The sequence below is a fragment of the Diceros bicornis genome, chromosome 12 (assembly GCF_020826845.1).
Source record: "Diceros bicornis minor isolate mBicDic1 chromosome 12, mDicBic1.mat.cur, whole genome shotgun sequence".
Taxonomy (NCBI): Eukaryota; Metazoa; Chordata; class Mammalia; order Perissodactyla; family Rhinocerotidae; genus Diceros; species Diceros bicornis.
In genome coordinates this window covers 52,672,589-52,689,972 of record NC_080751.1, presented here as the reverse complement: position 1 = coordinate 52,689,972, position 17,384 = coordinate 52,672,589, and the positions used below count along the sequence as shown (strand labels likewise).

Sequence of the window (17,384 nt, the reverse complement as noted above, 5' to 3'; positions counted from 1 at the left end):
AGAGCCAGATACTGTGCAGCACAATAATCATTATGAATATTAGTAAATTTGTATCAGATTACTTTGGCTGTGAGTTTTTAAAAATTCCAACACTAAAATCTGGTCGTGTATATGCAGTCTACTTAACTTCCTGCTGAAATAACAGTAGATTATTGTCCATTTATAACTTGGGGAGAAAAGGTAGTGTTGGCTTCATGCTTAGTAATGACTGATTTGTGATTGAGACTGCTAACTTGGCAGTCACATCCCTCACCAATATGGCAGTTGTCTAAGAGCATTTCCGTTAGAATCATGCTTGCTTCCTGGTTCCTTTTAATGGTTTATAGTCAAAACAGCTTGGCTGTCTTAGGCTGTTTCCCTGGATCTTGCTTTTTCAGATTCTGCCTCTTAGATACTTTCATTTTTTCTCTGGAAATAGTCTTGAGCACTCAGTGTGTTTCCTTTGTACCGCAAGTCCACCTAGATCCCAGCCTCCTAGGCAGCGTGGGTTTAGATCCCTCTACATGGATACTTAAAATTTGAGAGCTAGAAAAGGTCTTAGAGTTTAGTGTATAAGAGTAGCCAGTGCAAAGCTTGTATTAAACTCTCGACCATCCTGAATTCCGTCCTCCATGTCTTTTTCCAATACTGTTACTGTATTTCCATAAGGAATTAACAAATAATGCTCATAACGGCAGCTTCTCATTGACCCTGAGGAGATTGTTTAGACTCTATTACAATGTTTAAAATTATTGACTCTCAATTTGTATTTTATTAAAAAAACTGTCAAATCATTTTGTCTCAATCTGTAATTGTTCTTTGCCACAGGACCAGTTTTCCTTTGTAGTGGTAAGTTATCAAATTATTTCGTTGTAGTTTGTAGTTGAGAATAGTTGACTTCCACTGTAGTTCTAGGCCTCGCTCTGCCACTAAGTCACTCTGTGACCTTGGCAAGTAGCTTAATCTGATTAAAGACAAATTTTGTATTTCAGAGGTGGATTTGATAAGCAGGATTTTTTCCCCTTCAAATGAATGGATTTTATGCAGAGAATACAACTCACAACTTGTGAGTAAAACAAAAGCAAATACAGTGTTACCTTTACCTTTTTTACCTCCCCAGACTCAGTGGGGGAGGAAACTGAGGGATTTCCGCTCCAAGAAGAAGTGGAGCTTCACAGCTTCTTAGCACACAGGCAAGATGCAGTGGGGAAGAAAGAAAGTCAAGAAAGAAAGGTAATTCCGCCGCCAGGGTTTGTAAGACAGGAGTTGGGGAGTGCCTGTAGAGAGCCAGTCAGGGCTCTGGCTGCTTGTGTTCACAAAACTCACCCTTACTCTTAAAACATTGCAAAAAGCTGGTCCACTCTTACCTTTCAGATGAAGCATTTGTATCTAAATTCAAACAGATGCATCTTAATCTAGCTATATCAGTCTTCTTTTAACAACAGCAATAGCAACCAGTATTTACTAAGTATGTACAATGTACCAGTTGCTCCTCCCTTTACATGTATTAACTCATCTGATTTTCACATCTTGACCTGTAGGTACTGCTTTTACCCATATTTTTATAATTGAGGAAGTAACAGGTAGGAAGTTTCACAGTTATTAAGTGTCAGACCTGGGATTCAGACCCCACAGCCTGTCTTACCACAGGCTTCGGCTAATTTAGGGTGAGCCTGATGTTGAACAGGAGTTAAGTTTCAGTATAGGGGGGCTTAGGACTCAAAAAGGAGATTTTCCTGGGAGCCCCTACTGACAACGTCAAGTTACTTTACTTCTCTGGGCTTTTTCATCTGTGAAATAAAGCGCTCAAGAAAGTAGGTGCTTCCTGTTGGAGAAATCTTAAGATATGGAACTCATAAATTATAATGCCTAAATATTTCTTTTCAGGAAATTTAATGCAGCATGAAAATTTTATTATAGATTTTAGTCTTACTTTGTAGTGATTGGTATGCAGTATATGCTCCTGTGTGCAGAAGTGTATTAAGCTACATTGTCCAAGATGGTATCCAGTAAACGCACATGGTATTGAGCACTTGCAGTGTGTTGTTGGTGCAAATTGAGATATGCTGTAGGATTAAAATACACAGCAGTTTCACAAGCTTAGTATGAAAAAGTGAATGTAAAGTATCTTAATTTATTTTAGATTGATTATATATCGAAATGATAATATTTTGGATATATTGGGTTAAATATATTAAAACTAATTTTATCAGTTTTTCTTTACTTTTTTAATGTGGCTACTAGAAGATTTCAAATTACATGCATGGCTCACATTATATTTCTATTGGGCAGTACTGTTGTAGAGAGTCCTAAATGAGAGAAAGAAGGTGTGGTTCCTATGGATAGAAAAGTAATTTAGTGAAGTAGACAGAAAAAATAGTGCATATCTGGTAAACCTAAGTGTATCTGTAAATATGCTGTGGATGATAACAAGAATAGATGTCACAGGTCTTTGGCTTGTAGAAATAAGACACATTGAAAAAATGAAATAAATACCAGTTTATTACAATAACACTATGTACATCATGAATGGACAAATAAGTCTAATAGGAGTTTTGAGGAAAGGAGGAAATTGTTTTGAACTGGTAGTTTGGGAAGGGTTACTGGAAGAGAGAGAATTGAGCTGGTCTTGTAGGATGGGTTGAATGTCCTTAAGTGAAGAGGGTATATGAGCAAAAGCTTAGACATGAGGAGGTACACGTTGAGCTTGGGAACCGGAGGAATTCTGCCGTGGCTAGAGTGGAGGGTTAGGAAGCTGAATCGTTAGGGAAATTTTCAAAAATTAACTTGGACCAGATTGTCGAAGACCTTGAATTCCAGGCATAGGAATTTGAGTTCCTTAAGTTTAGAGTTAAAGGGAAAAAAAAGCTTTGAGTATATGATACTTTATCCCTGAGTACTGCTTATGTGATGGGCATCACTAATAGTTATGTTCTTGACTTAAAATGCTAGATATTTTTAGTTGTTGGTAACAGGAAATACTGAGGAGCTTGCTTTCTTGGTTACTAGTTAAATGCAGTGCATGAAATTGGCCTGTTAGCATCATCTCAGATTTCCTGGTTGGAAGAATTTCACATCACATAGCAAATACTTGACAGTTGTCTATTTTTAGAGATGACAAATCAGTATTTTGCACTATCAATTTCATTTATAAATTTCCACATACTGTGAATTTATACCCTTATTTACAGGCACGCTAAAACTTACTCTTCTTTTAAAGCTCTGGCTTACCTTGGCTCCACTGTCTCATTAGCCCAGCAACTGTGGGCTACATTGTTGAACCTGCTGAACCCCATGTTCTTTCTTTGTAAAATTGGAAAGATATCTCTCTTCCAGGAGTGGGGAGATTGACCAGTGAGATAAGACAGTTTAAAGAGAATACAGTAATGTTTGGCACGTTATGGAGGTAGATACTCAGTAAATTTTCTCTCCCTTGTTCCTGATTTTGAAATGGTTGTGAGTCAAGACTTCAACTTAGTTTAAATACAGACTTTCATGTAGCTGAATTCATAAAGAAATTTGGAAGGCAGTTACTTTTGTAAAGTCTGACTGTGTTATAAGAACTTGAATTTTTTAATGTTGATATACCAAGAGAACTTATTGATATTTAAAAAAAAATAAATATGCAGTTGTTTAGTTAGAATCTCCATAAAAAACATGAACTATCAAAAGATTAAAGTGTTTCTACAAAGTTATTTTATTTCTTGAGCTAAAAGCATATTCTGACTGTGGAATTGAAAGAAAATGGAAGTCCAGGAGAAATATTCTGTATCAACCATTTTGTACATCATGCTGTTAAGGAAATGCAGTTAAACTTTTTTTTTTTTTTTTTTTTTTTTTTTGGTGAGGAGGATTGTCCCTGAGCTAACATCTTTGCCAGTCTTCCTCTGTTTTTTTGTATGTGGGATGCCGCCACAGCATGGCCTGATGAGTGGTGTAGGTCCACACCTGGGATCCGTACCGGCGAACCTTGGCCTGCCGAAGTGGAGGATGTGGCTTACCCACCGTGCCACCTGGCCAGCCCCTCAACATTTTTTTAATTGACTTTTTTTTCTTTTGGTGTACATCTCTGAGTGTTAGTGTATGTATAGATTTGTTTAACCCCCAACACAATCAGGAAACAGAATAGTTCCATCGCTCTGAAAACTCCCTTGTGCTGTCCTTTTATAGTTGCACCCTCTTCCCTAACCCCTTGCAGCCACTGACCTCTTTTCCACTTCTTCTATGGATGGATTAGTGGAGACTATCAAATGATAAATATCTTGTCAAATATGATATCAACTAAGATAAAATATGAGAAATATCAAGTAAGATAATGTATGTGAAAGTGCTTGACATATAGAGGCACCAGGTACTTAATAAGAAATAGTTTCATACGTAGTATTAGGTCAATAGGCGAAGCTTACCTGGACCCTTCTATAGAGTCAACTTTGTGTAATCTTTGACAACTTTTTTTCTCCTTACTCAGAGGCTTTTAGGCATATTTTTGAAAGGCCTTGTTCCATATGGTCCTGATTGCTGGAAATCTTGTCTTGTTTAATGTCTTTTAACCTCATGTTCCTCATAAGAAAAAGTGGACAGTAATATCTACTTTGAAGGGTTGTACAATAATCAAATGTGATGATATATATAAATATAAATCTATAAATATAAACACACATGCACACACACACACACGTGTGTGTGTATGTGTATGTATATGTGGCCTGGTCCAAAGTAGGCATTCTATCATTTTTTAAAAATACATTTTTTAAATAATGTAGTTTACAGTAACTTTTCAGCTTGATAAAGGAATATCATGTCCTCTTGATATCTGAGTCTCCCCTCTCCCCAAAATCTCCTGAAATAAGAAAGTTGATCTTCAAAGCATCACCTTTCTATTTTAATAATTTTTGATAAGTGTTTTTGGAAATGTATCACCAATTTCTATGTTTTGGGTTGGAGGGGAGCATACCAAATCTATTTAACTTTACCTTAATGTTTCAGGGTTCACTTCACCTTATGCCCATTTCATAAAATGTGATTTTTGAAATTGGTGATTGGGACATTTGGTCTGGTTCTTTGCCAACCCCAGGGCTTCCTTTTGAGCTTGTATTACTAATCTCCTACTGTAATAGTGATTGTTTTGACATTTTTATCCTTTTCTTAAAAGTAAAGTACACAGTATTGTGATATATAACATCCTAGGCAGTGGGATGTAATTGCTTTCTTACAAATTTAATTATTTAATCAAGTGCAGAAGCAGATTGAGAATTTTTTATTCTTGCCCACAAATCATCATGTTCACTGTCTTTATCAGTGTTCTTTGTCTTCTTATTAGCGTTCAAAATATTAATAGAATCAGTAAATTATAGGACTGGAAAAACCTTTGAGATCTTCCAGTCAGTTAATTGTTAATTCTATCTAACCCAGAGACCCCTTTTTATAATAAATATTTTGTAATATTTAGTGTCCTGAAATGAAAATCACATTTAATGAAATTTTTTTACCCACATAATTAAAATAAATCAATATAATTCCCTAACTGTAATATAAAGGAAAAATAAAAGGGAAATAATTTAAAGTACAACATGAGGTATGATTATGCTAGAAGACAAAAACCAAGCCGGGGGCTGGCCCGGTGGCGTAGCTGTTAAGTGTGCTCATGCTGCTTCGGCATCCTGGGGTTCACGGGTTTGCAACCCTGGGTGCGCACCGACGCACCGCTTGTCAAGCCATGCTGTGGTGGCGTCCCATATAAAGTAGAGGAAGATGGGCACGGATGTTAGCTCAGGGCCAATCTTCCTCAGCAAAAAAGAGGAGGATTGGCATTGGGTGTTAGCTCAGGGCTGATCTTCCTCACAAAACAAAAAAACAAAGAAGCCCCAACAGATTTCTACAATGCTCCTAGAGGGTATACTGCCCCATGGAGGACCATGATCTAGACTCCGTTTTCTCATTTCATAGGTAAAGAAAGCCAGGGGTTGGGGTGAAAGAGCAGAGGAGGAGGTGTTGGATGGGGCTTGGCATTACTCTCTCAGAATTACACAGTGTGGTTATAGTAGAGCTAGAACAGGAATCCCAGGTTTTGTGATCCACTTGGCTGTTCTTATTTAGAGCTTCTGAAGCTACTCTTTAGAAGAGGAGAATGAGTCCAGTGGGCGATGAATCCAGGAGTGTTACTATAAACAGTCAGTAGGTACAAAACTTCTTTGCTTCATGGTTTTTCTAGAAATTAGTATGAAAACATTTTTCTTTTCCCTTTTTTTTTGCTGGGAAAGATTCACCCTGAGCTAACATCTGTTGCCAGTCTTCCTCTCTCTCTCTCTTTTTTTTTCCCTCCCCAAAGCCCCGGTACATAGTTGCATTTTCTAGTTGTAAGTCCTTCTAGTTCTTCTGTGAGAGCCCCTGCCACAGCATGGCTACTGACAGACGAGTGGTGTAGTTCTGCGCCTGGGAACCGAACCTGGGCTGCCAAAGTAGAGCGTGCTGAACTTGAACCACTAGGCCATCAGGGCTGGCTTCATTTTTCATTTTTAAATGAGGTAGTTAACTGCGTATTATTATTATTGATAAGTTGCTTGCTTTGGAGATATAGATAATGTTGGGGTTACACTTTCTGAATTCATCTGTTGGCTAAGGAAGCTCTGTGGTGGAGTGACAGCACACTGTACCTTTAACCTCTGGTTAAAGGTTAAAGGAGGCACGGAGCAGCCTCCCAGTTAATGGAGTTTCTTGGGGTCTTTATTCTGGATAGCATGTAGGTGGTAGACGTGTGGGCGCATGTGTAATAACTCTGGAGGACATCCCATAGGTTCAGAGGTACCACCAGAGCTCCCATTTTTCTGGCTTTATGACCTTGGGCACAAAGCCATTTCTTCATCTGTAAAATTCCTACCTTCTCTTTCTCACAGGTTGCCACAAGGGTCAAATGAGAGAGTCTAAAGAAAGTGGTATACTGTACTGTGTGATATGCAAATGCAGTGGATTCATGTCAACTAAAAGCCTCCCTTTCCAAGATAGAATATGGTCCTATTTTAATACTCTGCAGTTGTTACATTATTGTAATAAAAACTCGAATCTAAATCTTATTTCAGTTCCTTGAACCCAACAAATACCAACCTGCCTCGGAGACCCGGGCTGTCACACGTATTGTCCTCTCCCTAGCTCCTATTTCTCCTTGCTCAGCCACCCATCTCCACCTGCTCCATCTGCCACTAAACACAAAAACAAAAACAAAAAGCCAAAACCAAAACAAATGTTTCTGTTTTAGCTCCACTGCTATTCCTTAGTCAAGGAAGCCTTGTCTGGCCTTCCTAGAAGAGCATACATCCCTTGTTGTATGCTTCCATAGCCTTCATTACAATATCACTGTTCACTTGAGTATTTGATTCCCCTGCTAGATTGTAGGTTCTATGAGAATTTTGTAATCTACCGTATGTACGTGTGTTGAAGGTAGAAGTATTATTTTGAAAATAGAGTGAAATTGACACTCGGGAAAGATGTGCTCTGTTTATCCTCCAAGCCTCTGATATTCTGGAGTTTCCAGAGTTGCCTGGAGTAGAACACGGTATGAAGCAACCCCACAGCAGGTCAAGTTCCTTTTTACTTTCATCATTTAAATTCTTGGAGGAGTGTTGTCCCCTATAGCTTCCAGAGTATTGCTTCTAACGTTTATCAGTTATGTAGAATTCTGTAGTAATGTTAGCTTTGATACTTTTGGTTTTAGCCTATACATTGAATTCTTTTTTCATCAAGATTCCAGATAATCACGGGTAATTATCTTTTAGAGAAAAACTGAGATTTTGTTTATTTAAATGGTAGATTTTGCATTAAGAACTAATACTTTTGTGGTGTTTTGTTAAACATCTGAAAGACATTTTACTCTTTTAAATATTTTTAAGTGAAGTGTAATTTACTCTTTTGTGGCAGCCTCCTGACTATGTAATTTTTTTCTCTCCTATTTTCTGACTTAATGCTTTTGCTGAAGTGCAGCCCTTCCATTTCTCATTGTTGATTTCCTGAATATGTGTTTATGAAACTTTCTTTACATTGGTCAGCTATGCCTCATTAATTTAAACCTGGCTTTGCTTTGTTGGTCTGATGGTTACTTTGTTTCTTCTTTTTCTTAATGGGTGGTCAACCATACTCTTCACAACCCCATTTCAGTGCTGCTAACTTAGGGTGCTCATGTTAGTAGATACATATCATCTTGACACTATTTTGGAGAATATATGTGTTTTTGTCTGCCTGGGCCATAGATTCCCTCTCTCTTTTATAGTCAGGCATTTGTGCTACACAAATGTATAGTAGTTTATTGGAAAGGGCACAAGCTTTGGAGTCAAATGGATGCAGTTTAAATCCTAGCTCTGCTACCCGTCAGTTTTATAGTCTGGGCACGTTGAGTGTTTCTGAGCTCACTTTCTTCAACTGTAAAATTGGTACTTTTCAGAGTTGTGAGATTAGGAATGTTGTATGTAAAGTACTCTCTTTGTACAGTATTTCTCTCTCTTCCATGTCTCTTAACAATATCTGAAAAAAGCAGCAGAGTGGATGGAATAGAGAGAGATCAGACTGAGAGTGAGAAGTCCTGGCCTTCCCTAAGGCCCCTTTTATCTCAAAAATTTTGTGAGTTTGTGACTGACTTTATGTCAAGATCATCTGAAGAGTTAACAAACTACCAGGCAGTCTAGATACGGAATTCTCTTAGCAGAAAGGAAAAGTGAACTGGATCTTTATTGCCTCCTCTGGGATCTGAAGGGTTTGCCTGGACCACTGGTTCCAGATGATGTTCTTCCACAGCCCATAGTGAGGAGAGGTCCTGGTGCAGATGAGAGGTCGGGTCTGGGAGTGGAGACGGCTCTGAATCAGAGCTGCTCTGCTTTTGTTTACATATGAGACTTCTCGGTGAGATTTCTGAGTGAAGGGTTCTGTGGCCAAAAAGGTTTGCAAACCAGTGGACTAAATTTATGTCTAAAGCCCCTTTCAACTCTGACTTGCCATGATAGGTGATTTTATAGGAGTGTGGTTTTTAAATCGAGTTTTCAGAGATATCTTTCATAATGTTTTGTCTTCTACTGTTCTGAAAACTACCTAATTTTGTCCATCAAATAGAGTAGTTACATTGGTAAGTTATATAAATAATTTTTAAAAATCCTATAAATATCAATTATGATTCTAAAGTCTTCATGAGCTTTTGTTACCAAATGAAATCTTTTTATTGGCATTCATATTAGTTTCTCCACCTATGTTTCTATTTATTAATGGTAAGAACATGCTACATGAAACACTTTAAAATACATGGAGAGAGTTCCAGGGTCATTCTCCATCTGTTGTTTATTTTGAGTTTTGCAAATCTAGGGAAAAAAATGGTCACAGAAGTAATGTTTTAGTAGTAAAGCAGATGTTCTAGATATTAACCCTGTTATTATTTGTACAAGATATACTTTTACACATGAACCAAAACCCAGTCACTGTCTTTCAGAATAATTCAGAAAAAAATGTTTTGTACATTTGAGCATTCACCCAGAATTCCATGATGTATGAATAACAGCAGTGTTAATGAAATTCAATCTGAAATACTTTGAATCAAAAGTTGTTTGATTCTGTTCATATTATGAGGTATTAAATAATAAAGACATCTCAAATATTTTAAAAACAAAGCCTAGTATAAATAAATACAAATAAAATAATATTATGATCTATATTATTTCTACCTTTGTTTATGATACTTTTGGGTTTTTTGACTTCCCAACTTAAAGTTTTTTCTAGAATAGTGACTATATATGATTTATCCTTGGTTCTACCTCATTGCCCAGATACTGGATAAATGTGTTTCGTGGATGAAAATCACACAGCTTAGTTTCTTGAGAGTTAAGAACATCTCCAGAATTCCTTTACAACAGAAGTGCGTTTTAGGCTGCTGTTCAATTGTTTCTCTAAAGCAGTAGTGTTTTAACTTTTTTAACTTTCTTTGAGTTACAAACCCCTCTAATAAAAGCTAGGGATTCTCTCTGCAGAAAAATACATACATATAACTTAGCATACAATTTTAGGGGGTTTATGAACCCTTGAATACATTTCATGAATCATCTATGGGTAGACTACCCTTTGTTGCTTGAGGAATAAATTGTAGAAAAGAAACATTTAAATATTTTCTTCATTTTGCTTCTATCTATTAAAAGAAAAAATACCATGAATGATAATTGACTATTTTATTTGACAAAATGGTGGCATTTTCATTCAGTTTATATTAACCTGTAACTTTTAAAAAGTCTTTTATTAAAGATAATGACATAGCTATAGATTTTAGAAATAATGTGATCAGTTTGTGTTGTTTTAAGAATTGTCGTATGAAACAGAAAGAAAAACATTTTGTTCCTTGTCCAGTCAAATCACTTGTTAGGTGCCCCCCTGAAACAGTGGTATTTTATGCCTTTTAGTCAATACCAGTAATTAATATTAGAAAAAATTATTGATGTCAGAATATCAATTCTTTTTTATTTATTTTTTCCCCAAAGCCCCAGTAGATAGTTGTATGTCATAGCTGCACATCCTTCTAGTTGCTGTATGTGGGACGCGGCCTCAGCATGGCTGGAGAAGCGGTGTGTCGGTGCACGCCCGGGATATGAACCTGGGCCGCAAGCAGCGGAGCGCACGCACTCAACCACTAAGCCACGGGGCCGGCCCAGAATATCAATTCTTTTGATATGAAAACAATTGTACCAGTGTTTTAATATCGTATGGTTTACATTTTGTACTTCTCATTAGTGGTTAACTCTAGCTTCAATGATATATTAGGATGGGCCTTATCCAGTCCCTTAATATAAGAAATCTTGGTTCCTGATTTTTACCCATGAAATAAATGTTCTTGGGATTTTTTTTTAATGTAAAAATTGTATGATAAGTATTCAATGTGGAAGAAGATCAGCCATAGTCTTACTGCGTGAGGACAGCTGCTGGTAACATTTTGATGTGTTTCTGTCTCATCTTTTTTCCATTCAATAATTTCACTCTGTCTAGTTTTTGGTCCCCTTTTGTACTCTGGCTTTACCTGCGTATGCTCGTTTCTAATTTCTGAGGTGGTGGTTATCCTTATAATTTTTCTTTTCCTTTAGCGTTCATGACGTCCAGATAGAGTTGGTTAGAATTATTCATGTCTTGGTACTCTCCCAGCTAATTAACTTTGTTTTGAGATATAATTCCCATACTATACAAGTCACCCATTTAAAGTGTACAAGGCAGTGGTTTTTAGACTGTTCACAGAGTTGTGCAGCCATCACCACTGTCTAATTTTAGAACATTTTTTTTACTCTCAAAACAAACTTCATACTCATTAACAGTCACCCCCCATTCTACCTGCTTCCAGTCCTAGGGAACTACTAATCTACTTTCTGTCTCAATAGCTTTGCCTATTCTGGACATTTCATATAATGAAATCATGAAATGTGTGGATTTTTGTGACTGGCGTCTTTGACTTAATGTAATGTGTTTGAAGTTCTTGAAGTTCATCTATGTTGTAGCATGCGTCAAGTACTTCATTTCTTTTTTTGTGGAATGATATCCATTGATGACTATACTACTTTTGTTTATCCATTTATCAAATGATGGACATTTGGGTTGTTTCCACTTTTTGACTATTATGCATTGTGCTGCTATGAACATTCATGTATATGTTTTTATGTGGATATATATTTTTTCATTTCACTTAAGAATCTGTATCTAGGAGTGGAATTGCTGGGTTATATGGTACTTTATATTTAACATTTTGAGGACTATAATAAGTAATTTGAACAAGGAAGGTAGGCTCTGGAATAACCAGTAAGAGATATAATAGGGTTGTACTAACCAGTTTTTCTGAAATGGTTTTATATAGTAATGTTTCACTTAGTGTGGGTGTATGTGGTTTTAACTTTTACATTTTAAAGGAAACCTTGTGTAATAACAGGAAATTGTTGAAATATAGTGAGTGTGCTTGCCATTTATGTGGGAAAAAATTGGTGACATTTTCATTTAAAAAAATGTTAATAATTCATATTGTTTGAAGCAATTTGGAAGAAACAAAACCCAGTAGAAATCCTGAGACTTTGGAAAAACTTTCTCATGACTAACCAATCAGTGTACAGTGTGCACCATAATAATGCCAAGAGGTCGGCCTGTTTGTCTTTCCATTTCACCCTAGCTTGACTGAGTACTATCCTTCCCCCAGGCCCAGGCCTTGTATGCATCCTAATTCCTTCTGAATGTTGTAGTTGATTGCTTTAGCCATCTATGATCCCTTTTGAATGGAAAGAAGGCTGAGCTGGTAACTGGAGGTGGGGGGTCTTAGCCTAGCTCTGTCACCACTGGCTGTGCCACTTAGAGCACAAGTCAGGTCCCTCAACTTTTCTGCTCCCCATTTCCTTCATTAGTGTAATGAGAGAATCATCTGTGAATCCAAAAGATGTTTAAAGCTTAGTGGTCTTAATTCTATCTCTAGACGTAGTTCATCTATGTTGTAGCATGCGTCAAGTACTTCAAGTACTTCATTTCTTTTTGTGTTGAATGATATCCACTGATGACTATACTACTTTTGTTTATCCATTTATCAGATGACGGACATTTTAGAAAATATAGCTTGACCTCATTCTTTCCAGCTGCTGCGTAGTGTTTCATAATGTTGGATGTACCACAGGTTAGCTCTTCCGCCATTGATGGACATTGTGTTTCTGATTGTTTTTTTGTTTGAGACAATGCTGCAGTGAAATGTCTTTGTACTTGCAGTTGAGAATTCTCTAGGGTAGATACTGAGAAGGAATTCATGATGGTGGGCGTAATCAAAATTAAAATAGCTACTTATCAGTTTGCCCTCTGAAGTTTATATTCCCTTCAGCTGTGAACGCAGGGACACTAACAAATGATTTTTAGAATATCAAAGGCAAAACTTAGACATTTTTGCCCATCTGTGAGAAAAAAATGGTGTTTTGTTTTAACTTGAATTTTCCTGAAAATTGTGAGGTTGAACATTTCTTTATGTTTATTGATCATTTGTATTTTCTTCCTGTAAACTGCATATATCAAATTGGATTACTTATAAAGTATCTAATTTAAATTAATTATGTATATGACTTTTTTGTAAATATTCTTGAAATACACAAATAGAAAAGTGCATAAATCACAGATATGCAGCTCAATGAATTTTCGTAAAGTGAATATACCGTGTGTAACCAGCACCCAAATCAAGAAACAGAGCATTACCAAAACCCTTGAAGCCCCCCAGTACCCCTTCCAGTCACTACCCCTGCTCCACACCTCCCAGGATAACCATTGTCCGTTTTTTTTTTTTTAATGAATGTTTATTTTATTTATTTATTTTTTTATAATTTTATTTATTTATTTTTTTCCCCCCAAAGCCCCAGTAGATAGTTGTATGTCATAGCTGCAGATCCTTCTAGTCGCTGTATGTGGGACGCGGCCTGAGCATGGCCGTAGAAGCGGTGCGTCGGTGCACGCCCGGGATCCGAACCCCGGGCCGCCAGCAGCGGAGCACACGCACCTAACTGCTAAGCCACAGGGCCGGCCCCTATTGTCTTTATTTCTAACATTATATGTTAGTTTCTCTGTTTTTCAACTTAAGGTAAATAGAATCATACTTTCCGCTGCTTTCTAGGTATTAACTTTTGAATACATTTTAAGTAAAAGAATTGCATCAGGGTTTAGAGAACTATGACTATTTATACAGATAATCTTTGGCTAAACTTCAAGAGATAACTAATAGGAGATAAGTTGTGTCATTTTATGTAACCCTAGATGTCCTTATATAGTTCTAAGAGCTCTGAGAATGGACTCCTCCCCCAGAGAGTTAATGGACTTGTTTACTGAAATCCAGTTGATTGTTGGAAGTTCTTGCTTCATTTTGGGTAGATCTGAGGTTTGACCCTATTCTGCTTTTTAAGTGTCCTGTGGTGTTTTATTAGAATTGGTAAACAGTGGTTTTATTTTGCTAAGTGCTCTCTAACTAGAATGCCTGTTTACCTTGTACCTTCTTTTTGTATCTGGGAAAGTATTCTCTTGTGCTGCTTCACGAAGAATGAAACCATGTAGTTTGTCCCTTTTCTGTTATTGTCCGTGTCATTTTCCCAAACAGGTAAAGGTGCCAGAGCAAACTTTATACATTATTCTTTCAGCTTCCCCTGCCTGCCTACGAATGCTTAATTGATACGGAAATGTGTTTTAAATTCTGTCTTTTTTGGCTTATTTTTGTTGTTTCTTTTGGTGATTTGCTTATTAAAGGAGTACATGTTTTTGTCTTCAGAATATCTTGAACACAAATTCTTAAATTAAAATTTCTTGTGATTTCCTGACACTATGCTTTAGTAGAGACTTGGGTTTTTTTTTTTTTTCAATTAATTAGTAAAATAAGTAAAGATGAAGATACTACAAGTGACATTCTTTTAAATTTATTTTTAATTACTAGTTTGCTTTCTAAAAGAATTTAAAATGATTTATAATAAAAGACATATGTGATAATGCCAGTAAGAATAAAAATAGAAGATTGTAAGAGGAGAAAGAGATAATAATAACCGTAATCTTTGCTTCTAGAATTGAATGTTAAATTTAGCCATGAGCCCCTGTCTCTCAAGACTCGAAAGGAAAACAAATAAGGTTCTCATTGGGGAATAAAAAAGTGTATCATTTCAGCAGGTGAGACAGATGTGTTTATGTGAACTAAATGCTGAAAAATGCGGAAATGTTTATCAGAATCGTCATGCAAATTAACATGCATCCAGGGATTTTAAAATGTATTCGTGGATTTAAAAGAAATTAATCAGCTCATAAATATTTCACTTATGTTTGTGAAAAAACTAAATCAGTATGATTGTGTCTGGGTGTGAAATATTCATCTAGCTTATAAGAGTAGTACATAAAGAACATTTGCCTTAAATTAATTAAATAATAAACACAGTTAAATTCTTTTAGACTGTAGAATAATTTCAATAATCAGGCTATGATTGTTTTAGCTATCTCTTAAAACATTTTTATTTTCATCGCTAAGTGATCATTTTGCAATAATGACTGTTCTTATATATCATGTATGTGCAATAATTGACATTAGTGTTCATGCATTCATTTTATATATTTGATTTTGTCATTTGAATCAAAATCAACATGTTGCTTATTTATTTTGGAGTAATCTTGGAAAAATTATGAACTGTCACATGTATTTGTGTCTACTGATTCCCTGGGATTGCTTTTTCTGGCAAAGTATTTGATTAGGGATTGTAACAAAGAGAGATAATCCAAACCTGGATTAATTAATGTGTTCTTAAAATTTTATAATTAAATTTTTTTTTCTTTTGCTGAGGAAGATTCACTCTGAGCTGACATCTGTTGCCAATCTTCCTCTTTTTGCTTGAGTAAGATTTGCCTTCAGCTAACATCCATGCCAGTCTTCCTCCACTTTGCTTATGGGTAGCTGCCATGGTATGGCCACTGCTGAGTGGTGTAGGTCCGTGCCCCGGAACAGAAGCCGGGCCGCTGAAGCGGAGCATGCCGAACTTAACCACTAGGCCATGGGGTGGCCCCTAATTAAAATATTTCTACTTGTAAAGTAGTGCATGTTTATTGTTTATAAAATTAGAATGATATAAAAGTACATGAATTTAAAAGTGAAAGCTCTGTTCCCTCCCTGTTTCCACCAAGGATGATAATCTATAAAAACATTTTTGTTGTTGTTGCTAATGTACTGTATAATTAGAAGAGTGTATAGTATACAGTGTCTGTGCAGACTGGCAAAAATAGCTGTTGATAGAATATTCTAAAAGTATTGTTGGTGAACATATAAGCAGCCACAATCTTTAGGAAGTAGAATATTGCCAGTACCTGAGAAGCCTCCTATGTCTCCCCACCATGCCAACTATTATCATTTTATGTTAGTCATTATTTTACTTTAGAATTTTACCTATGTATGTATCCCTAAACAATATATTTATACTTTTTTTTTTTGAAAACTTGACAAGTAAACATAATCTAACGCTACCACCATTAGATGAAGGCTCCTGGAGGTACAGAGTCTCTGTGTGACAGACCGACCTCATCTCCCCAGAGAGTTGACCAGATCCTTTTTTGGGGAAGGTAGCAGGCAAATTCATGCATAAATGAGTCTTGAAAAACTACAATTCAGGGCTCACCACAGTCAGGGCATCTGGCAGCACTCTGTAGGTGTTGGTTGTCTAGTAGGAATGTATTTTCTCCTAAATTCACCATGCCCTTCCACCATCTCTCAGGAGTAGGTCAAAGAAGAGTATTTGTGATACGTAAACTGAGTGTCATCAGCTGATCTGGCAGCCAGGTATGGAAGGGAGAGCAGGAATTTTATCAGCACATATTCAAGAAGCCAAGTACAGATTAGAATCTGTGGCAGGTTCTCCTGGGCGTTCTGTTCTCGGCTCAAAAAGGTGGTTTGTTTGGCAGCAAGGATTTTGGTGATGCAGCTTTCAAAGAGTTTCTCTTGAGTCACCCTATCCCAATTTGGACTGGATGCCTTCTCTGTCTTGTCCATGACTGTCATCCTGGGATCTCCCTTAATGATCATCTTGGAGATTCCTTTGACCTCTCACATAAGTTGGATCTCTTGTTTCCTATATATTTCAGGGCTCCCTCAGTCTTTGTTTACTCCTTTGTTTTGGCAGAGCCATTTTCCAATAGCTTCTTGTTAAAAGATTGTATGGGAGGTAACTTTGAGACCTCGTAGGTATAATAGTGTTATTCTACTATCGTTATGCTTGATTGATAGAGCGCCTGGATGGAATAATTTTCTTGAGAATTGTGTGGGTGTTCTGTTTTCATCTTGCTTTTGGTATTGCTGCTGAGAAGTCCAAAGCCCATCTAATTTTTGATCCTTTATGTGACCTGTTTTTATCCTCTAGAAGTTTTGTAGAATGCCCCTTGTCTCCTTTGTTCTGAAAGTTACAGTGATATGCCATGGTGAACATGTGTTTTCATTATCCCATCTTTCGGTAGGCTCTGTTAATGTGGAGTGTCATGTTCTTCAGTTCTGGGAAATTTTCTTGAATTGTTTTGTTGCTGATTTCCTCCCCTCCAATGATTTTCGTGTGAGACGTCCTGTCTTGATCCTCTAATATTCTTTCTACTTTCATCTCTTTATCTTCTGCTTGACTTTTTACGGGATTTCCTCAGCTTTATTTTCTAACTCTTCTGTTGAGTTTTTAATTTTTGCTAAACATTTGCTATGTTTTAAACTTCAATTGCTCTTTTATTCTCTGAATGTTTCCCTTCTTTGTTTTATTTAAATTTTTTCCCAAGAGAACATGTTCTTCTTGTTTACTGGATGTAGTATTTCTTGTGTTTCTGAAAATGTTAAAGATAGTTTTCTTCTCCCTAAATAGTTTGTTTCCTTCAAGTATACTTCTCTCTGTTTCAGTCTC

General features: G+C 36.6%; 1 protein-coding gene across 5 annotated transcripts in view; it reads left to right on the top strand.

Moving 5' to 3' along the window:
• Positions 1-17,384, top strand: part of LCLAT1 (lysocardiolipin acyltransferase 1) — a 187,361-nt gene that overhangs the window by 44,687 nt on the left and 125,290 nt on the right. Inside the window, exon 1 of one of the 5 annotated variants that reach the window (XM_058551509.1) lies at positions 1,092-1,212. The exons of the other annotated variants lie outside the window; for them this stretch is intronic. Within the exon in view, the coding sequence (XP_058407492.1) occupies positions 1,178-1,212 (35 nt within the window). The 5' untranslated portion in view covers positions 1,092-1,177. Of the gene's footprint in view, positions 1-1,091; positions 1,213-17,384 lie in introns of those variants that run through there. 5 annotated transcript variants of the gene reach the window in all.